The sequence below is a fragment of the Serinus canaria genome, chromosome 4 (genome assembly GCF_022539315.1).
Source record: "Serinus canaria isolate serCan28SL12 chromosome 4, serCan2020, whole genome shotgun sequence".
NCBI classification, from domain to species: domain Eukaryota; kingdom Metazoa; phylum Chordata; class Aves; order Passeriformes; family Fringillidae; genus Serinus; species Serinus canaria.
Genome location: NC_066317.1, coordinates 11,785,985 through 11,801,837, shown reverse-complemented (window position 1 = coordinate 11,801,837; position 15,853 = coordinate 11,785,985). Strand labels below are relative to the sequence as shown.

General features: G+C 45.2%; 1 protein-coding gene across 2 annotated transcripts; it reads right to left on the bottom strand.

Moving 5' to 3' along the window:
* Nucleotides 1-7,407: 7,407 nt before the first annotated feature.
* Nucleotides 7,408-15,652, bottom strand: AFF1 (ALF transcription elongation factor 1). Of its 2 annotated transcripts, XM_050973744.1 has the most exons (9): nucleotides 15,570-15,652; nucleotides 15,286-15,367; nucleotides 14,923-14,974; nucleotides 12,232-13,413; nucleotides 11,906-12,009; nucleotides 10,218-10,366; nucleotides 9,574-9,671; nucleotides 9,303-9,386; nucleotides 7,408-8,659 (listed from the first exon to the last, which is right to left on the bottom strand). In XM_050973744.1, exons 2-5 carry the CDS (start codon nucleotides 15,318-15,320, stop codon nucleotides 11,968-11,970), a joined length of 1,311 nt encoding a protein of 436 aa, XP_050829701.1. In that variant the 5' UTR covers nucleotides 15,321-15,367; nucleotides 15,570-15,652; the 3' UTR covers nucleotides 7,408-8,659; nucleotides 9,303-9,386; nucleotides 9,574-9,671; nucleotides 10,218-10,366; nucleotides 11,906-11,967. The 2 variants fall into 2 exon arrangements, with proteins under 2 accessions (XP_050829701.1, XP_050829702.1); XM_050973745.1 differs by lacking the exon at nucleotides 14,923-14,974.
* Nucleotides 15,653-15,853: the final 201 nt, after the last annotated feature.

Here is a 15,853-nt window from a genome sequence, read left to right as displayed (position 1 = left end):
TGCTTGTAGTCAGGCCTTAAAGAGTGCTGCAATAATAACCTTTTGAAGTATAATTTTAGAATATTGCTCGTATCCTTGAAACTATAGCTTTGGAATATATATAAAAGAAATATGCTTATCTCACGCCTTAACAAAACAGAGAAAAACAGCTTGAGAAAGTAAGATGAACATCATCTCAAGGATTTATAATTTCGATCAAGGGAAGCTGGACATCATTGTTATGAGATTTATAGTCATTGTACTTAAAAAGGCAGACCCACACCTGGGGAGCTGGACTTCACCAGATGGGATTTGTCTTTATTCTTGTGGAAACTGGACCAATATCTCAGAAACTACCACCACCATCTGGGTATTACAGCGGTTTTCTGAGGTCCCAGGATGAGGGAAGAGACGACAACGTTGACTCCATGTATCAGAAGGCTTTGATTTATTATGATATGATATATAAGATATAGAAACTATACTAAAAGAGTAAAGAGAAAGGTTTCACTACAAGGCTAAGCTAAGAATAGAATAGGAATGTGTAAACCGAAGTCTTCTCAGCCCGAGATGGGCCGAACAGGTGAATTGTGATAGGCTCTTAATTGGAAACAGTCTGACGGGGCCAATCACAGATTTTCCCGTGGCATTCCACAGCAGCAGATAAGAATTGTTTAGTTTGTTCCGAGGCTTCTCAGCTCCCAGGAAAGGAAAAATCCCAAGTAAAGGATTTTTCATAAAATATGTTGGCAACATCTCACCCTTTTAATTTTAGTAAATTAAAAAGAAAATGCAATCAAAAGATCAATCAAATGCTGGTGTGGAACCATCAGGGAAACTCTTCACCTGCAAAACACCAAATTCCCATCACATCACCAAAACAATCTTAAAATAGAAGAAAATGCAAAAACAGTCCAAGGAAAGTTCATTGCTTCAAGTCCAAACAGCTGAGTTTCAGGAAGAAGTCCAAACTGAAGATGTTCTTCTTTGACAGTGCTGAAAAGTCCCTTTTGGTCCTGAAACAGGCTTGCAAAATTTCCTGAGCTGCCAGCTCTTTCAACTCTTTTTATTTAATTTAATTTTTTTTTTTTTTTTTTTTTTTTTTTTGAAAGAGCAGTAGCAGACAATGGCCCACTGAGGCCCCAAACAAGCTGGTCCACCAGCCACCGTTTGCGGGGGCCCCGGCCCCCGTGGAGGGAACAGGGACCCCAGACCTGGCTCACAGAACGGTGGCCCAGGCCCCGACGGGGGAAGCAAAGCCCCCAAACCCAAGAGGCGCTGGCCGGGAGGCCCAGGCCCAGGGAACCGAGCCAAACGGCCCAGACCCAGCCCACGGAGCGGGCTCTGTGTTCTCTCAATCCGGCACACAGCTGCCGATCTCTGGGCAGCATGAGCGACCGAACGCTTCATCCCCGCTGTACCGGTGCAGACCAGCAGCTGGGGAAGAAAAGCTTTCCAAGGGAACAACACCCCAGATCTGGGGGTGCTTTGTCCCCACAGCAGATGAGCGATGCTCACTTTGCACTGTGTCTCCTGCCTCTGCATCGCAAATGCAAAAGATGTTCCCACTTTCTGCCCCTCGGTACCACCCCCACCCCCTGCGGGCTGGGGACCGGAGACAGAAGGCTCAGAAGACCCCTCCCCCACGCCGCAAGGGCGCGCAGGGGGAGTCAGGCATTCCAACCCCCAGCGGGAAACCCCGAACCAGACTCGGGTCAGCCCGCGAAAAACACCGAGTTTGAAAGCAAGCAGACGGCCCGAGCATGCGCTCAGCTGCACAGCCACACCCCCCCCCACGGAGGGGCAAGCCTGAGTCCCCTTCCCCCGTCCCAGCCCCCTTCGCAGGGGCAGCCTTGGGACAGCCCGAAAAGCTCGGGGGAGGGGCCAAGCTGATTGCTGGCGCCGCCGCGGCAGCCGCGGTCGGGTCCGATGACGGTTCCGCTGGGAGACTCTCAAGCCCAGCCCCCTCCACCGGCGCGGCAGGTGAGGGACCGACCCCCGCCGGAAGCGGGCCCGCGGGAGAGGCTGCAGGTCCCGACTCCGGGACGGGCTGCCGTCGATTGTCGCTGCTGTTGAGTTTGTCGCCTAGCAACGCGGGCGAAGCCGCGGAGGGCGGTGCTTTCGTCCCGGAACTGCTGACAAGCTCGGTTGGAGGCGATGGATCCACCCCTGCCGGAGGCGGGCCCACGGGAGGAGCTGCAGGGACCGGCCCCTCCTCTGGGGCGGGCAGGGGAGGGGCCCTTGGCCCCGGTTCAGGTGACAGAGCCAACCCACCTCCCCCCCGAGAGGAGCGAGGCGAGGCAAGCCGTTCCGTCGGCGCGGGATCCAAGGTCGCAGAAAAAAACTTCTCTTCTGCCGCGGGCAAAGCGTCGCCCCCCCACCCCGATTCGGGGGGGCTGGAGAGTTCCAGGCAGCGGATTCGGACAGGCTTGCCTTTTTCCAGCTCCAGCGAGAAGGGAGACAAGCCCCGTGCATTTGCAATCCACTGATATGCTAAAGCTTTCCGTTTCAAAACTGGGAAGAGAGTTCTGAAATGCGGGTAGATCGAAGGAAAACTGAGTCCCTGGTAGAAAAGATCTCAGATAATGAATTCCATGCATTCCCAAACATATGAGTCAAAGGCATACAGCACATCAGAGAAAAAACCATGGTGTTTTGCCCACCGGAAAAACTCATAGAAATGTGTCGTTAGCATAGGAATGCTGTCCTCATCACCCCATTTTCGCCAGAGGTCAATAATTTTCTCCTCTGAGGGAGAGAATGGAACCTCTGTCTCCGTAGGCACCCTCTGCCATAACCGAATCTGCCTCACACGAAGGGCAGCATTTCCAGGAAGGACAGTGGAAACAGTACCTTGCGACAGTGTGCTCTGGGCTTCAGCAGGCTGCTCTGTGCCGCGAAGACACCCAGACATCTTGTCTCGGAGACTTTCCAAAAGGTTCTCTCTGTGGCCAGCCTCGGCTGTGAACTCTGTCCAATTTCAGGATCGTCAGTTCTTCAGCTCCTGGCTAGAAGCCACTCCTGTGGTCCCTGGTGTAGGTGACCATCAATGCTAAACACTCGGGGTTCACCCAAATGTAGCAATGCTCCTCTGGGCTTACCAAATGAAGAATTCTTCTTCACTCAGGGTCCAATTGTGGTGATTTCTTCACTCGAGGCACCATCTGTCAGTTCTGTCCCCGGTGTTCACCTTTCGTGGTGGTGCTCCTTTTTTCACTCGGAGGTCACCATTTATTACAGGGAAGTTTCTGAGGTCCCATGATGAGGGAAGATACGACAACGTTGACTCCATGTATCAGAAGGCTTTGATTTATTATTATATGATATATAAGATATAGAAACTATACTAAAAGAGTAAAGAGAAAGGTTTCACTACAAGGCTAAGCTAAGAATAGAATAGGAATGTGTAAACCGAAGTCTTCTCAGCCCGAGACGGGCCGAACAGGTGAATTGTGATAGGCTCTTAATTGGAAACAGTCTGACGGGGCCAATCACAGATTTTCCCGTGGCATTCCACAGCAGCAGATAAGAATTGTTTAGTTTGTTCCGAGGCTTCTCAGCTCCCAGGAAAGGAAAAATCCCAAGTAAAGGATTTTTCATAAAATATGTTGGCAACATCTGGGGACCCTCCTTTTTGGGATGCATCCTGAGATCACAATAGTGTATAGAATTGTGACATAAAAAATGGGAATAGAAACTGCTGATGGGTAAAAATTGGAATACAAACTGCTGAGAAAGCTTATGAGTACCCCTATAAATACCTGTAAGCCCCAGTGTGCAGTTGGAGGGAAAACTTCCCCCACTGTATCGAGTGCTGTGTTGCTCGTACTTTACCATATTAATTAATAAATTGATTGCTGCTTGAATATTGGCGTAGTCGAGCTTCTTATTTATAACAGAAATAGAGCCCAAAACCAACAACCATCAAGCCCCAGCAATAGCCTAAAAGCCAAAAGGGTACAGAAAACCAGTGAGCTGTCCTGCATCCAAATGTCCACCCCTATAATGATAGAACCTTTCAATCAAATAAGTCTCCTCTTCTAATACCCTTCCTCAATTCCTGTGGCCTCCCTGCTTCCCTCCCACTTTCCCCTTTTCCTTTTCATTGTCCTCCTTTCCCCCCCTACCAGGACCTCCCTCCACTAATCCCTTTTTCCAGAGTTCCTTCTCAGTATCAGAGGGGTGGTGATTGGGAGGGAAAGAAAGGAAAGTTTCCCTAAATTAATCATGTTTTTCTTAAAAGTTAATGATTTCTATTTCGAGTTTTCAAGAGGCATACCACATTACCTTGTACAGAGTCTATCATAGCCGACCACTCTACCACAGGTGACAGAAAACCAGCCCCTGCTGAAGAAACCATCTCCTGACTCAGTTTCCTATTAAAACATACTAAGAAAACCCCGCATCTGTCCTGCCATCTCTTAGATGCTCCAGAAAATCTGTTTAGACACTGGGGACTCAGAATTTCTTGCAATTTTTAAATTGTCTTATGGGCACTTTTGATTGTTTTTGCCATTTTGTGTTGATTCAAGTTGATCCTTCAGAGAAGCTTTCTTAATAATATTGAAAGGGGAGTTGTGGAAGCATCTTACTGGGTGGCTGAATGAAACATCTGTGAATATTATACAAAGGCCCTTTTTGCTTCGTTACTCTGGACTTTACTAGCAGCTATTCCGGCTGCAACAGTCATGGTTGCAGGACCTCAGTTCTGTGTCCTTAGCTCCACTTGGGACAACATTTTCATTGTGGAGTGTTTCCATATCTTCTAGGAGTTGGAAACAATCTGCATGAAACACTCATCAAGAAGCAAAAAAAATTTGCAAATAGCAATCACTGAGGTGTGGGGTCAGGCACCACAAACCCAGGGAAACTCCTGAGTAAGTTGAGGTTTGTCAAAGAAAAAATCAAGGTGCTTGGAATGCAACACTGTCTACACGGTTTCCCAACTCCAGCCCAACCTAATTGCCCCAAACTAGGATGGGAACCAGAAGCAGCACATTGTTTGCTGTGTCTGCTGTGCCTGCTGTGACAGCTGCAGGATGCTCAGCAGGATGTGTGTGTGGGACTGTGGCTCCCACATCAAATGACAATGAGACTTATTTCACAAACAAGTTGTCAACAGGTGATAAAAATTCAGCCAGTTAGCCCGTTCAAGCTTAATTAGAACAAATGACTTGAAATTCTTAACTCTAAATTGTTCCCACAGTCAAATGGGGCTTTCTGTCCTTATTTAGGCTGAAACTGTTCTTGGAACTATTTTCAGCATCACTGCAGGGCAGAGTTTGGCAAACCCAAGTACTCTGTTCCAGGTACTCCACTTAAATTTTTTTGCTGGCTGCTTTTACCGCAGATGCATTTGTTTTCTAAAGCTTTGCACATTTTTGCTACTAGAACTGGTAGCAAATAAAGCACAGGCAGCCAGGAGATTAAACTTGTATTTGTAATTCCTCCTTGGCTCAGTCTGCAAGGCTGGTGTAGATGTCTCTTTATGGCATTTTAATGTGACTATAAGCAGGCAACTGTGCAGCTTTGGCTGTTCCTGGGAGTGGCAGCAGGGCCAATGAGAAACATTTACTTGACAGGCAAGATTTAACATGGGCCAAGAATTGCTCAGACATTGTCTTCCCCTGCATGCATTTTCCAAGAAAGAAAAAAAATAGGACAATGCAAATCAACACACCAGACTGGGAGAAATTGCAAATCTACGCACAGCTCTGTAAAGCCTGTGGCCACAGGAACAGCCAGCACAGCCCTGATGAAGTCACACAGTGCACTGCTATCTCCAGCCCCTTGGCATCAGGGTAAAAGTCACCCCTCTGCATGTCTGTGGTGCTGATTCACACCCACTGATCACTGGCATTGAGCAGAAGGTCAGTTACTGTCCTTAATTAAAGTTTTCATCACTGACAGAAGGTCAAAGCTGGCAGACAAAGTGAACAGTGTCCCAGGTTACAATATAAAGATGTATTCTATTCTCATCCTCAAGAGCTGCTGAAACCAGGAGGGGCATTGTGGTTTTCCTTATCTCCTGTTAACGAGCCCATCAATGCCTTGCCATATGACTCAGAGAAAACTCCCTCCAGGAACCATTTCTTTTTAATGGACCCACTGCATGACTCATAAAATTATATCAGCCCATTGTGAGATGCTGTGCACAGGGGGGAGTAGTTAAGCATCCCCACCTGGATATAATCTGGGGTTTGGGACAGAACAAGCAGCCCTTACCCACTGGTTTCCAGAGGACATGAGCTACCAGATCTTTTCTGTGGGAACCCCACTTCAACGAGACCATTTCATTTGGACTGCTACCACCACCCAAATAGCAGGGTGTCAGGTTGTATTCTGACTATGTCAGTGGCTTTTCTTTTGTATTATTGCATGTATTTTGGAGTTTTTTCCCTTTTCCTAATAAATTGTGTTTCTGACTTGGAATCTCTCACTGGTTTTGCTTTCAAACCAGAACAAAGAGTCATCTTGTTCATGTCCTGGAATAGCCCCAAGTGAAAACAATGAGCATCTTTCCTAACCCATTGCAGGCCCCTGACCTGGCTCAAGGTTGAAATACAAATGGATTTTTTAAAATTTTCTGTTATTTCATAGAATCATAGAATGGCATGGGTTGAAAAGGACATTAAAGATGGTTTAGTTACAACCTTCCTGCTATGGGCAGGGACAACTCCAGGGACGAGGAGTAAATAAGGTTTGATAGGTAAAATGAGGAGGGGCAATATGGACCTTCCTTCCACCCATTAGAGCAGCTTATCCCTGAAATGCACTAAGAATTTTAATAGAGTGAACATAAAAGGCCAATACCTTGAAGATGCAGAAAGACCAAGCCTTGATCCTGGTGGTCCTGCAGGGCCAGAAGGCAGAATGACTCCAGGCAGGAGCCCTTTCTACAGAAACCCCTTTTGGAAATGTAGGCATTTTGCTGGTGTTTATTGTTCATTTTCTTGAGCCTCAAACCCACAAACAGGTATTTTACAAAGGGGGTTCTGCTAAATCTGTGCAGACTCATTCCTACATCATAGAATGATGTGGAAAAGGGAGATAATTCTTCCTTGTAATCACAATTACTTTGGTGTACCATTCTTCTCTCCACACTCGCACAGGTCTGTCAGAGATAAGGAAGGCATGTGGCAGCAGCAGAGGGCTAAGGCAGATGCACCATTGGATATGATGATGGCAGGATGCTCCTGTCACACACCAGGAAATCTTTGTGTAGACAAGGGTGTCAACACACTGGACTAGCATGGTGATAAATCAAGACTCCAGAATCTCTCACTGATATCAAGCATCTGTGTTTTATTGACTGTCTTATGACTATTACCAGTAATTCGCTTTCATATTGCAATACAATAACTTGAGCAGGAAGATGGGGGAATATGACTGTAAAAAGGAACGAGCTCATCTGTGTTTGAGGCACAGTGAAACTACTTGTGCAAGTAAAATTTCTTGTTCAACAGTTTTTGAACTTGATTCTAAATATCTTGTATAAATAACATTGATCCAAAGCCCATCAAAGTCAACTGAAAGGTGACTGAAAACCTTGAAAGGTTTTGGGCTTTTCTTTTTTTTTCCACAGAAGTGTGATTTCTCTGAAAAAATAACTCCTTGAGCCATACTGCAAGAATAATTTCCAGGAGATATTTGGGTAGAGAAGGGTGTCAACTGAACACACTGGTGCTGAGGATGCTGCCTCCACTGTTAGTGTGGCAAGGGAGAAGTGCTTGCAAAGAGCTAATTTTTCTATTTTGGGTTCCCTTGACAGGCTTCTAAGTCACTGGGCCTATCCTAGGTGTGGGTGAGAGGGAGCTTGAGTCATCTCCCACAGGAAGACTTTGATATCAAATTCTGCTCTTGGATACTCACTGATACAACCAGTGCTTGCAGGCAAATATCCAAATGCAAAATGTGCCTTATGTTCCACATTCAGCCACTTATTCCCTCCTTAGTCAGAAGAGATTCCTTTCCCTGGAACCTCTCAGACTCACAACAATGTCCAAGGAATCCCAAGGACCTGCTGCAGTTTTGTATCTCCACCAACCCAAACGCCAAAAAGCAGCCCAAGGAGGAATCCCCACCATGAGTCCCATCCCCCCAGCACGGGAGACAGACAGAGCTGTTTCCAGCCACACTTTGGGTGTCATTTTGCCACCCAAACTTCGGTCTGACAAGGCTGAAACTGAGCAAGACCCTCAGTAACACAGTCTGAGTGCAGATTTCCTTGTCAGCAGTAGGTCTGAAAATTGTCCTGTTAGTTATTCATAATAGAGACATTTATACACCATCATGATGTGGGCCCATTCAGACAATTCATTGCACTAGGTCATTTCATAGGCAGGTACCACCCCCAGTCCCTTCTTTTGCAAGGTAGAAAAGCATTACCTTCAAAAAACACAAGTTTTCCAGCCGAAAAAAAACCCCTACAACTGTAGGGTTTTAAACTGTATTTAAAACAAAAATAATATGCAGGTGCTTTGCATTGAACAAAAAATAAAAACAAAACAAAACTCTTTGTAAGGTTTCAATTGGACAGAGAACTTGGAACTATTTACATCCTGGACACCCAATCGAGGCACTTGGTTCTAGTCTCGGTCACTGTAAATTCTGTCTCATTCTGTGCATGAGGGCAGGCCAGCTCTTGGTCACATCACTTAGCTTTGTTCAGCAGAAAAGTCTGGAACAAACGGAGAAAGAGAGAAAACAATTGGTTGGATTCATCCAACAGGCACACCTGGCAGAACACAATCAATGACTGGAGTGACTTTACTCCAAGAGGATGTGCAAAACTTTTTGATTTTCAGCAGCTGCCTCTTTCTGGAGAGGAGTTTTACAGCCTCCCAGCCATTCAGCCAGGCGCATCATGTTTATTTTCTTTTGCAAGTTTGCCAGCAGATCATAGCAATGCATCCCTTTGCCCAGAGAGGCCCACAAAACTTGGTGTTTTATGGAAATGACACTGCAAAGGCCCCATGGGAAGGCAGGTTACAGCTTTTCAGTATTCCCCACTGCTTGCACCACAGCACAACACAACATTTGTAATCATGAAAATGTGCAATAAAAAAAGTCTCAGCAGCTCTAGGAATTTCTGTTGGCCAATACTGATCAAAGGCCCAGCAAGGAGTCAAAAATTCAAGTGCTGTTTAATTGAAGCCAAGCTACATAGCAAGTGCTTCCATTTCAGGGCAACTCTCCCCCATTCCTTCCTCTCTCTTTGCTCCCAAAAGAAATGCTCATGAGGAAGCAGAAGGGCGGCTGCACGGCCAGCCCTGCCTGGTGTCTTCAGAAACTACAGGCAGGGCTTTAAAACAAACACTTACTGTTCTAACTTCAGGTCTTCTTGTCTTGTCTTCATGTGGCAGAGAAATTACTGGAAGAGGATTCTTCTCATCCCCTGATGATCCCTGAAAAACCCCAGAGATAAAGCTGGTCAGAGAGAGATGCCTAAAGCAATTTCAAAGCGAGGTTTTCCTAAATTTCCAGAGAAAATACTCATTTCTCCCAGGCATTGTTTATGCATCAGGCTCTTCCCCTCTTGCCTTCTTTCCCAGCAGTCCCTCCAATAATTGAAATGGAACTTTGGCTTCTCACCTGGCAGCTCACAGTGTTTTGTACCAATAAACTTTTCCCAAGCACCGAGAAATTCAGCAGCAGGTTTCCTTGCTCAGTGGCTGGGAGAGCAGTGAGGGCTGGAAGCAGGAAAATTATCACAAAAAAGCAAGTAGTTAGAAGGCAGCTAATACACTGTGCACAGTCTGGCCTAACACACATAATAGTGTGTGGCTAACACACAGCCCTTGCCCCCTACCCCGGCCCCAACATCCTAGACCCCTTACCCTGCGCCGTCAGTAATCAGCCAAATTTGTATAAAGAGCCAGTAAAATCTAATTTTTTAACCCATAAATGCAACAATTTTGTCCGCATGATATAAAACCTTAGGCCCAGGTTGAGGTCAAACCCACAAATTATTTTTAAGTAAACCACAATTTCTTTTTATAAACACACTCCTTTTTATAAACACACTCCTTTTATTTGCAGTTGCTTACAGTCAGAAATGGTCACTTATCTGAGAGGATGTTTCTGAAGTGAATTGCACAGCACATGTGGGTTGCAGGAGTACTCCCACCAGCCCTCCTAGATACCAATGTTGATGCCCTGGAATTGCTCCTTGTGGTCTTCCTCCATTTTTCTGTGCTGGCAAACAAAGGATCCTGATTCCTGTCAGGGTTACCTACATCAGGCAGGTCCAGGTCGTCAGTCGCAGTTCTGGGTCTCTTTTCGGGTCATCGTGGTCAATTTTGGTGCATGTTGTGAATCAGTCGCGGCTGGCAGTGGTGGCAGCAGTGCATTTGTCCTCTCAGTTTGGAATGAATCTTCTGATGCTCTGGACAATAGAAGCAAATTCATGACTATGATGTACATATAATGTAGTCATTTCTTAAAAGCTTGGCTACATCTTGCCATTTGTGCCATTGTCTCAACAAGGCAACATTTTCAAGGCTGAGAGCCTTCAAATAAGAGGGAGTTTGAATTGGCAGAGACTTTCACATTCAATAACAGAGCGGCCTAGCACATCTCTGATCATCTGAAATCAGGATGTGCTGATTTCCACCATTTTTAGTCAGCAACTGCAAAGTTTGCAGTTTCCAAAAACACACCAAGCAGCAAATCCTAGCTCATGGACTGCAGCATCAGAAGAGCAGGAGATAAGTAAAAGCCAGTGAGAAGGCTCAGGTATAAGGCTGCACTTCTTGCCTGACTCTGCTGTGCAGGGGACAGTCCCCTCACCTCTTTCAGCACTCACTTTTCCCATGCTTTGGTCCCTACTTACTGCACATGTACTCTCCAGCTGCTCTGCCTTGGCTCAGCTGATGCTGCACCAAGGACAATTTGATGCAGAGCACGGCACCATCCCTGACGTGATCCAGAGCCCTCTCTGCCCAAAACTACCTCCTACCCTTCCCACTCCAAAAGCCAGCACATGACTAAGACAGCTGCTCATTTTCCCTGAGGAAAAGAGAGGAATTCCAGAATTAAAGCTCTTCCATTCCTAATGCAATTGGAACATCCCTTCCCCAAGCCAATCATCAGCCCTGACATCACCCTCTGTGCTTTCAGAGAATGTCAGAAGGGAAAGGCTCCCTACCCTTACCCACCTACACCTTCAGAGATGCTTTCTGCACTGGTTGCTTCTGTGGAAATTCTTAAAATCAGAGAGTTTTAGGAAAGCTACAAAAAGCAAACCTCAGAGACAATGAAACTACAATTAGAGCTAAGCAATGGCCATAAGATTTATCAACAGAAAAATTATATAACAAGGAGATAGATAAGGAAAAATAAAACAATAGTCTGTCTATTAACACTTGTCTAGAATAACTCCCTGAGCTACAGAAAAGTATATCTAGCAAGAGACTTAGAAGTCTTAAGCTTAATAATAGAGCTCTGTGCATTGTGTTTTAAAGCTTACAAACAAGTATTATATTCAAAATAAGCAAACATTGTTTTAACAAAAAATACACATACTTATAGTAGTTAGATAGAACTACTGTCAATATACTTTTGCTTTGTATGATTGGTCAAAAAATTTTAAAAGCAAATTGTAACATTAAGTTCTTTGCTGCCGGGGACATGACCTGCTGGCATCTTCCCATTGTCATAACTATGTTATAAGACTGATGCTAAAAAATAAACAACTTAGGACATGTTCCACAACAATCCCATCCCTTTCATAATTTATACATAAACCCCCAACCAACAATAGCTTCCAGCATGTAAAGGCCAATCTGCAGCAGTTGTATTGCAGAAGGCACACCATGTTAGAAGCAAACTCTTGAGTGTCTGGAGAGAAGATACAGTTCTTCATCCCGCCCTTCTGTAGAGAGACTTAGATTCACACATCTTTCTGACATCACTGCATACTCACTTCAGTTTATTGGAGCCTTTGTTTGCTGAAAGCTGAAATTATTTTGTTGGGAATATTTTGTCTCATTTCTTTTTCTTCCTGGGAGTGTCCCCCTTGTCTTCCCTCTAGCAGGAAGAATAAAAACAGGGAGAAAAATTCACTCAGGTCTTAAAAGTTCATGTAAAGTACAGACCAATACAGCTCAGTTTGATAGATTCTGGTTGAAAACATTAAAAATAACACACTGGAACTCCCTTTAGAGGAGAAGCACCATGGCTCTACTGCCAACCTATGAAGCAGAAACTCCACATGGGTTTTTCAAACCCACTTCCCCTGGCCTCTCTCACCTTCTTCTTTCCAGGGGACTCCTCAGGACTCCTCATGGCTTTCCTCTTCAAGTCTGCCTCCCTTGAAGTCAAGAACAACTTCTTGTCCCCAGGAGGCAAGGGCACTTTCTCCTTGTGCAAATCCCCAGGCCTGTGGCCACAGGGGACAAAGGCATCATATTCCTGAGCATGTCTCAGGAGCCTGGGCTCCAAAAAGCCTTTGGCGTTGACCTGGTGGGAGGCCTTGTCCTTTCTCTTCTCAGAGGGCTTGTGAAGTGCCAGCTTCAGGTCTTTTTTGTCAGTGGCTTTTGGCTTAATTGTTTTCTTGACTTTGGGCTGGTCTTTGCAAGACTGGTCTGTGACCTGAATAAGACCAGGCTCCCTCTCTGCCTTCCAGACTCTCTTAGATTCATCGTGTACCCAGGACATACTGGGCTTTTTGATACCCAGAGTATTCTTGGGCAAGGCCTCCTTGGTGTGCACAGGAGGCTTCAGAAAGCTGTGTTTGGATGTAACATCAGATTCGTGAGTAGCCTTGGCCACTTGGACACAACTCTGGTCAGGAGCCTTGGGCACGTGGGCACAGCTCATGTTTGGGTCCTTGTGCTTCCTCTTCTCAAAGTGTTTTTGCACTCCCAGCTTCAGGCCATTTCTGAAAGCAGGTTTTGGGTTCTCTGCTTCTTGGACTTTCAGCTTGTCTTTGAAGGAGTGGTCTCTGACCTCCAAAACACCAGGCTCACTCTCCAGGTTCAGGACGTTTTTGGATTTGTCATGCACCAGGGGCTTGCTGGGCCTTTTGATACCCACAGTCTTCCTGGGCAATGGCTCCTTGGTGTGCACAACAGGCTTCAGAGAGCTGTGTGTGCTCATAACATGAGATTCCTGAGGAGCCTTAGTCACTTGGCCAGAGGTCTTGTGAAAATGCTTGGTCATTTGGCCAGAGATCTTGTGAGTGTCCTTGGCCACTTGGACAAAGGCCTTGTGGAAATCTGTGGCCACTTGGCCACAGCTCTTGTGAGGAGGCTGCCTTGCCTTGGAGTGCTGCTGGCAGGAACTGCTGCTGATGCCCTGCTCCAGCTTCACACCTTCCAAATGTCCACTCCCATGGGCAATTTCCATGAGACCCTCTCTTGGAACTAATCCTTGCTTTGTCTGGGTCACCAGGTTGTCAAGGCACCATTTTTTAGTAGTTGATGGCTCAGGCTACCAAAAAAAGAGAAAAGTAGGATTCAAGACTGGTATCTTTTTTGACTCTTTCTGTCCTAGCACAGCTTGCCAGAGCCCCGGGACTCTTTCTCAGAGGCTGTAAAGTCTGGCCTTTGGCCTGTGAAAAAATGACTCTAAACTAACAGGCCACAGGCACTAACTTGCTCCTTGAGCACCATGGATGGATATGAGAGGAATAAAAAACCATAAACCAGTCAGTGGCAAATACCTAAGCCTTCATTGCAGTGAGAGGGGAGTTACAAATCAGCATTTCCAGCACAAACCAGGTAGAATTTGGAAACAGAATACAACATCTGCTTCCTTCCTAAGACACCGCACTGCAGTGGACAAGAGGCTGTGGAAGCAGCCTCTCCATGGTCTCTGCATTCACCTCACGTTGTGGCAGGTCCAGCACCCTTGGGAGGCTGTCCTCCTCACTGTTACTGGAGCTGATCTCTCTGTCACAGTCTGAAGAGCTGTGGCAGTCCCTGATGCTCCCTGACTCTGAGCTGCTGGGCTGTGCTGGTGCCACCCTCTTGTGCTGGGACTGGAGAGCTCTGCAAGGCCATCAGAAGACAAAATTAGGAAACAGCAGGGGGGAAGATTACTTCCTTATTCCACTGACATGGAAGCATTCAAAACTGAAACTGAACCACATGTTTGGGCACTGAGGGCAGAGGGGAGAAGGCCAGAGGAAGATATTGCCATACGCAAAATACAAAGCACCAGAATAAAAAAATGGTTGGAAATTATCAAACCTTAAACTCATACACATTCAGACAAACATACACAATTCCCATAGGTACAGAAATTTTGTCTTCATCCTACTTTGCAACTAGCTATATTATTAGCATATAAAGTAAGGGTCTTAAAAAGTCCATGTGAAATACTGTATTTCTTTGAGTTTCTTTTTAAATAAAATAACTACAACACTTTTTTGTAAACTTCTACTTGGGCAATTGAAGAAAGTTTTACCACAAAATAATTTTGAAATGTCATTAGTAGATCTATACAGTTTAGGTAGCTGTAGCATTACTTGTCCTGCCAGGCATCAAAACCATATCCAGGAATTATCAGATTCAGCTGGTATCCCTTAGCATTTATGTCAGCCTAATGCATTATCAGTAAATTGACAAGTATGAAGTGTGACAAGATGTTAGGCACCACAGATTAAAAGAAGACAAAAACTTCAGTCTGGTACACGAAGACTCAAGGTTTTTTCTTCACTTTTGTTTTGTTTTGGTTTTAATCACCATCATTGTAGTCATGACATGGTTTAGTGCACTTGGCATTGCTGGATTAACAATAGGAATTGATGGTCTTCAAGTCATTTTCAAACCTAAACAATTTAGTGAGTCCATCACAAAACAACAATTTTTCTGTTGGTGAAAATTCCCTGCAATGAAGTTTTCTGAGAAAAATTTACTAATAGCCCAATTTTTTGTGCATTCCAGGTTCTTTTAAGTAACTGTCCAACGGAGATGAGAATAGAGTCTGGTTACTTACGATGTTCTTGGCTGAGAACTTGGCAGCATTTCTGAGGCTGTACCAGCCTGCTCTGGAAAGCAAAAATGAAAAGGTTGCATTTATGTGCCTCCCTTGTAGCATATTTTACCCTGTGGTCTCTCAGCACCAGATTAGAGAGTCACTTTCTTCTAGGGAGGGGTTTGCCACTGAGATTTTTCATCACTCCAGATGGGAGTTTCCTAACTAAATACTGCTTGTCCTCTGCTGAACTGCTGCCTTGAGGTCTAGGTAATGATGAAGCCATTCTTAAATTCATCCCTGTTAAGCAAAGCAGAGGAAATCACACTGCCTAATCAGTGTGAACACTTGATGGTCTCTGCTACATATAACACACAAAATTACCTCTCAGCACACAAAGAACTGTGTTTTCTTTGCATTTCTTCTTACTCCATTTCTGTGCTGCAGATCCATCAGGTTGGTATTTCTAGGATAAAAGGACAAAGTAACTTAGCATGTACCTAAACAACACATCTACTGACACCAAAACTGTGTTAATGGCATGTACATTTTGGAGTAAATATTTTTAAAACACTCTAAGAGCTGCCAAATAGCTGAGCTGGATTTCTGCTAAGCAGAAAGATCTCTTGTAATTTATCAGAAGCCCTGGCATAAATGGGTTGGGTCACCTTTGTTGCCAATGGAAGTCTGGAAGTCTCTGCTCTTGTAGGCGTCTGGAGATATGACAGGAGAGCTGGCAGTGAGCTGCTCATTTCCTGGAAAGAGAGGGAGAGAAACAGTTCTCAAAATGTATTTTGACCCCACCCATTTCGTTAATGTATGCAAAACATAAGCAAACATGGAGATCTCTATTTAAGACCACTTACCCTCAAAATTTTTTCAGTTAATGGCACATCAGAGGGCTTTGCCTGAAACAAGAATGAGGGAAAGGGAAGGAGTTTGTTTGTTTTTT

Bases quoted from the DNA above. Each gene is read 5' to 3' on its own strand.
- AFF1 (XM_050973744.1), bottom strand. From the start codon at position 15,320: ATGCAAAGAAAACACAGTTCTTTGTGTGCTGAGAG. The intron at 14,975-15,285 runs GTAATTTTGTGT...TTTGCTTTCCAG, and splicing joins AGTTCTTTGTGTGCTGAGAG to AGCAGGCTGGTACAGCCTCA. The intron at 13,414-14,922 runs GTAAGTAACCAG...TTTTTTTGGTAG, and splicing joins AGTTCTCAGCCAAGAACATC to CCTGAGCCATCAACTACTAA.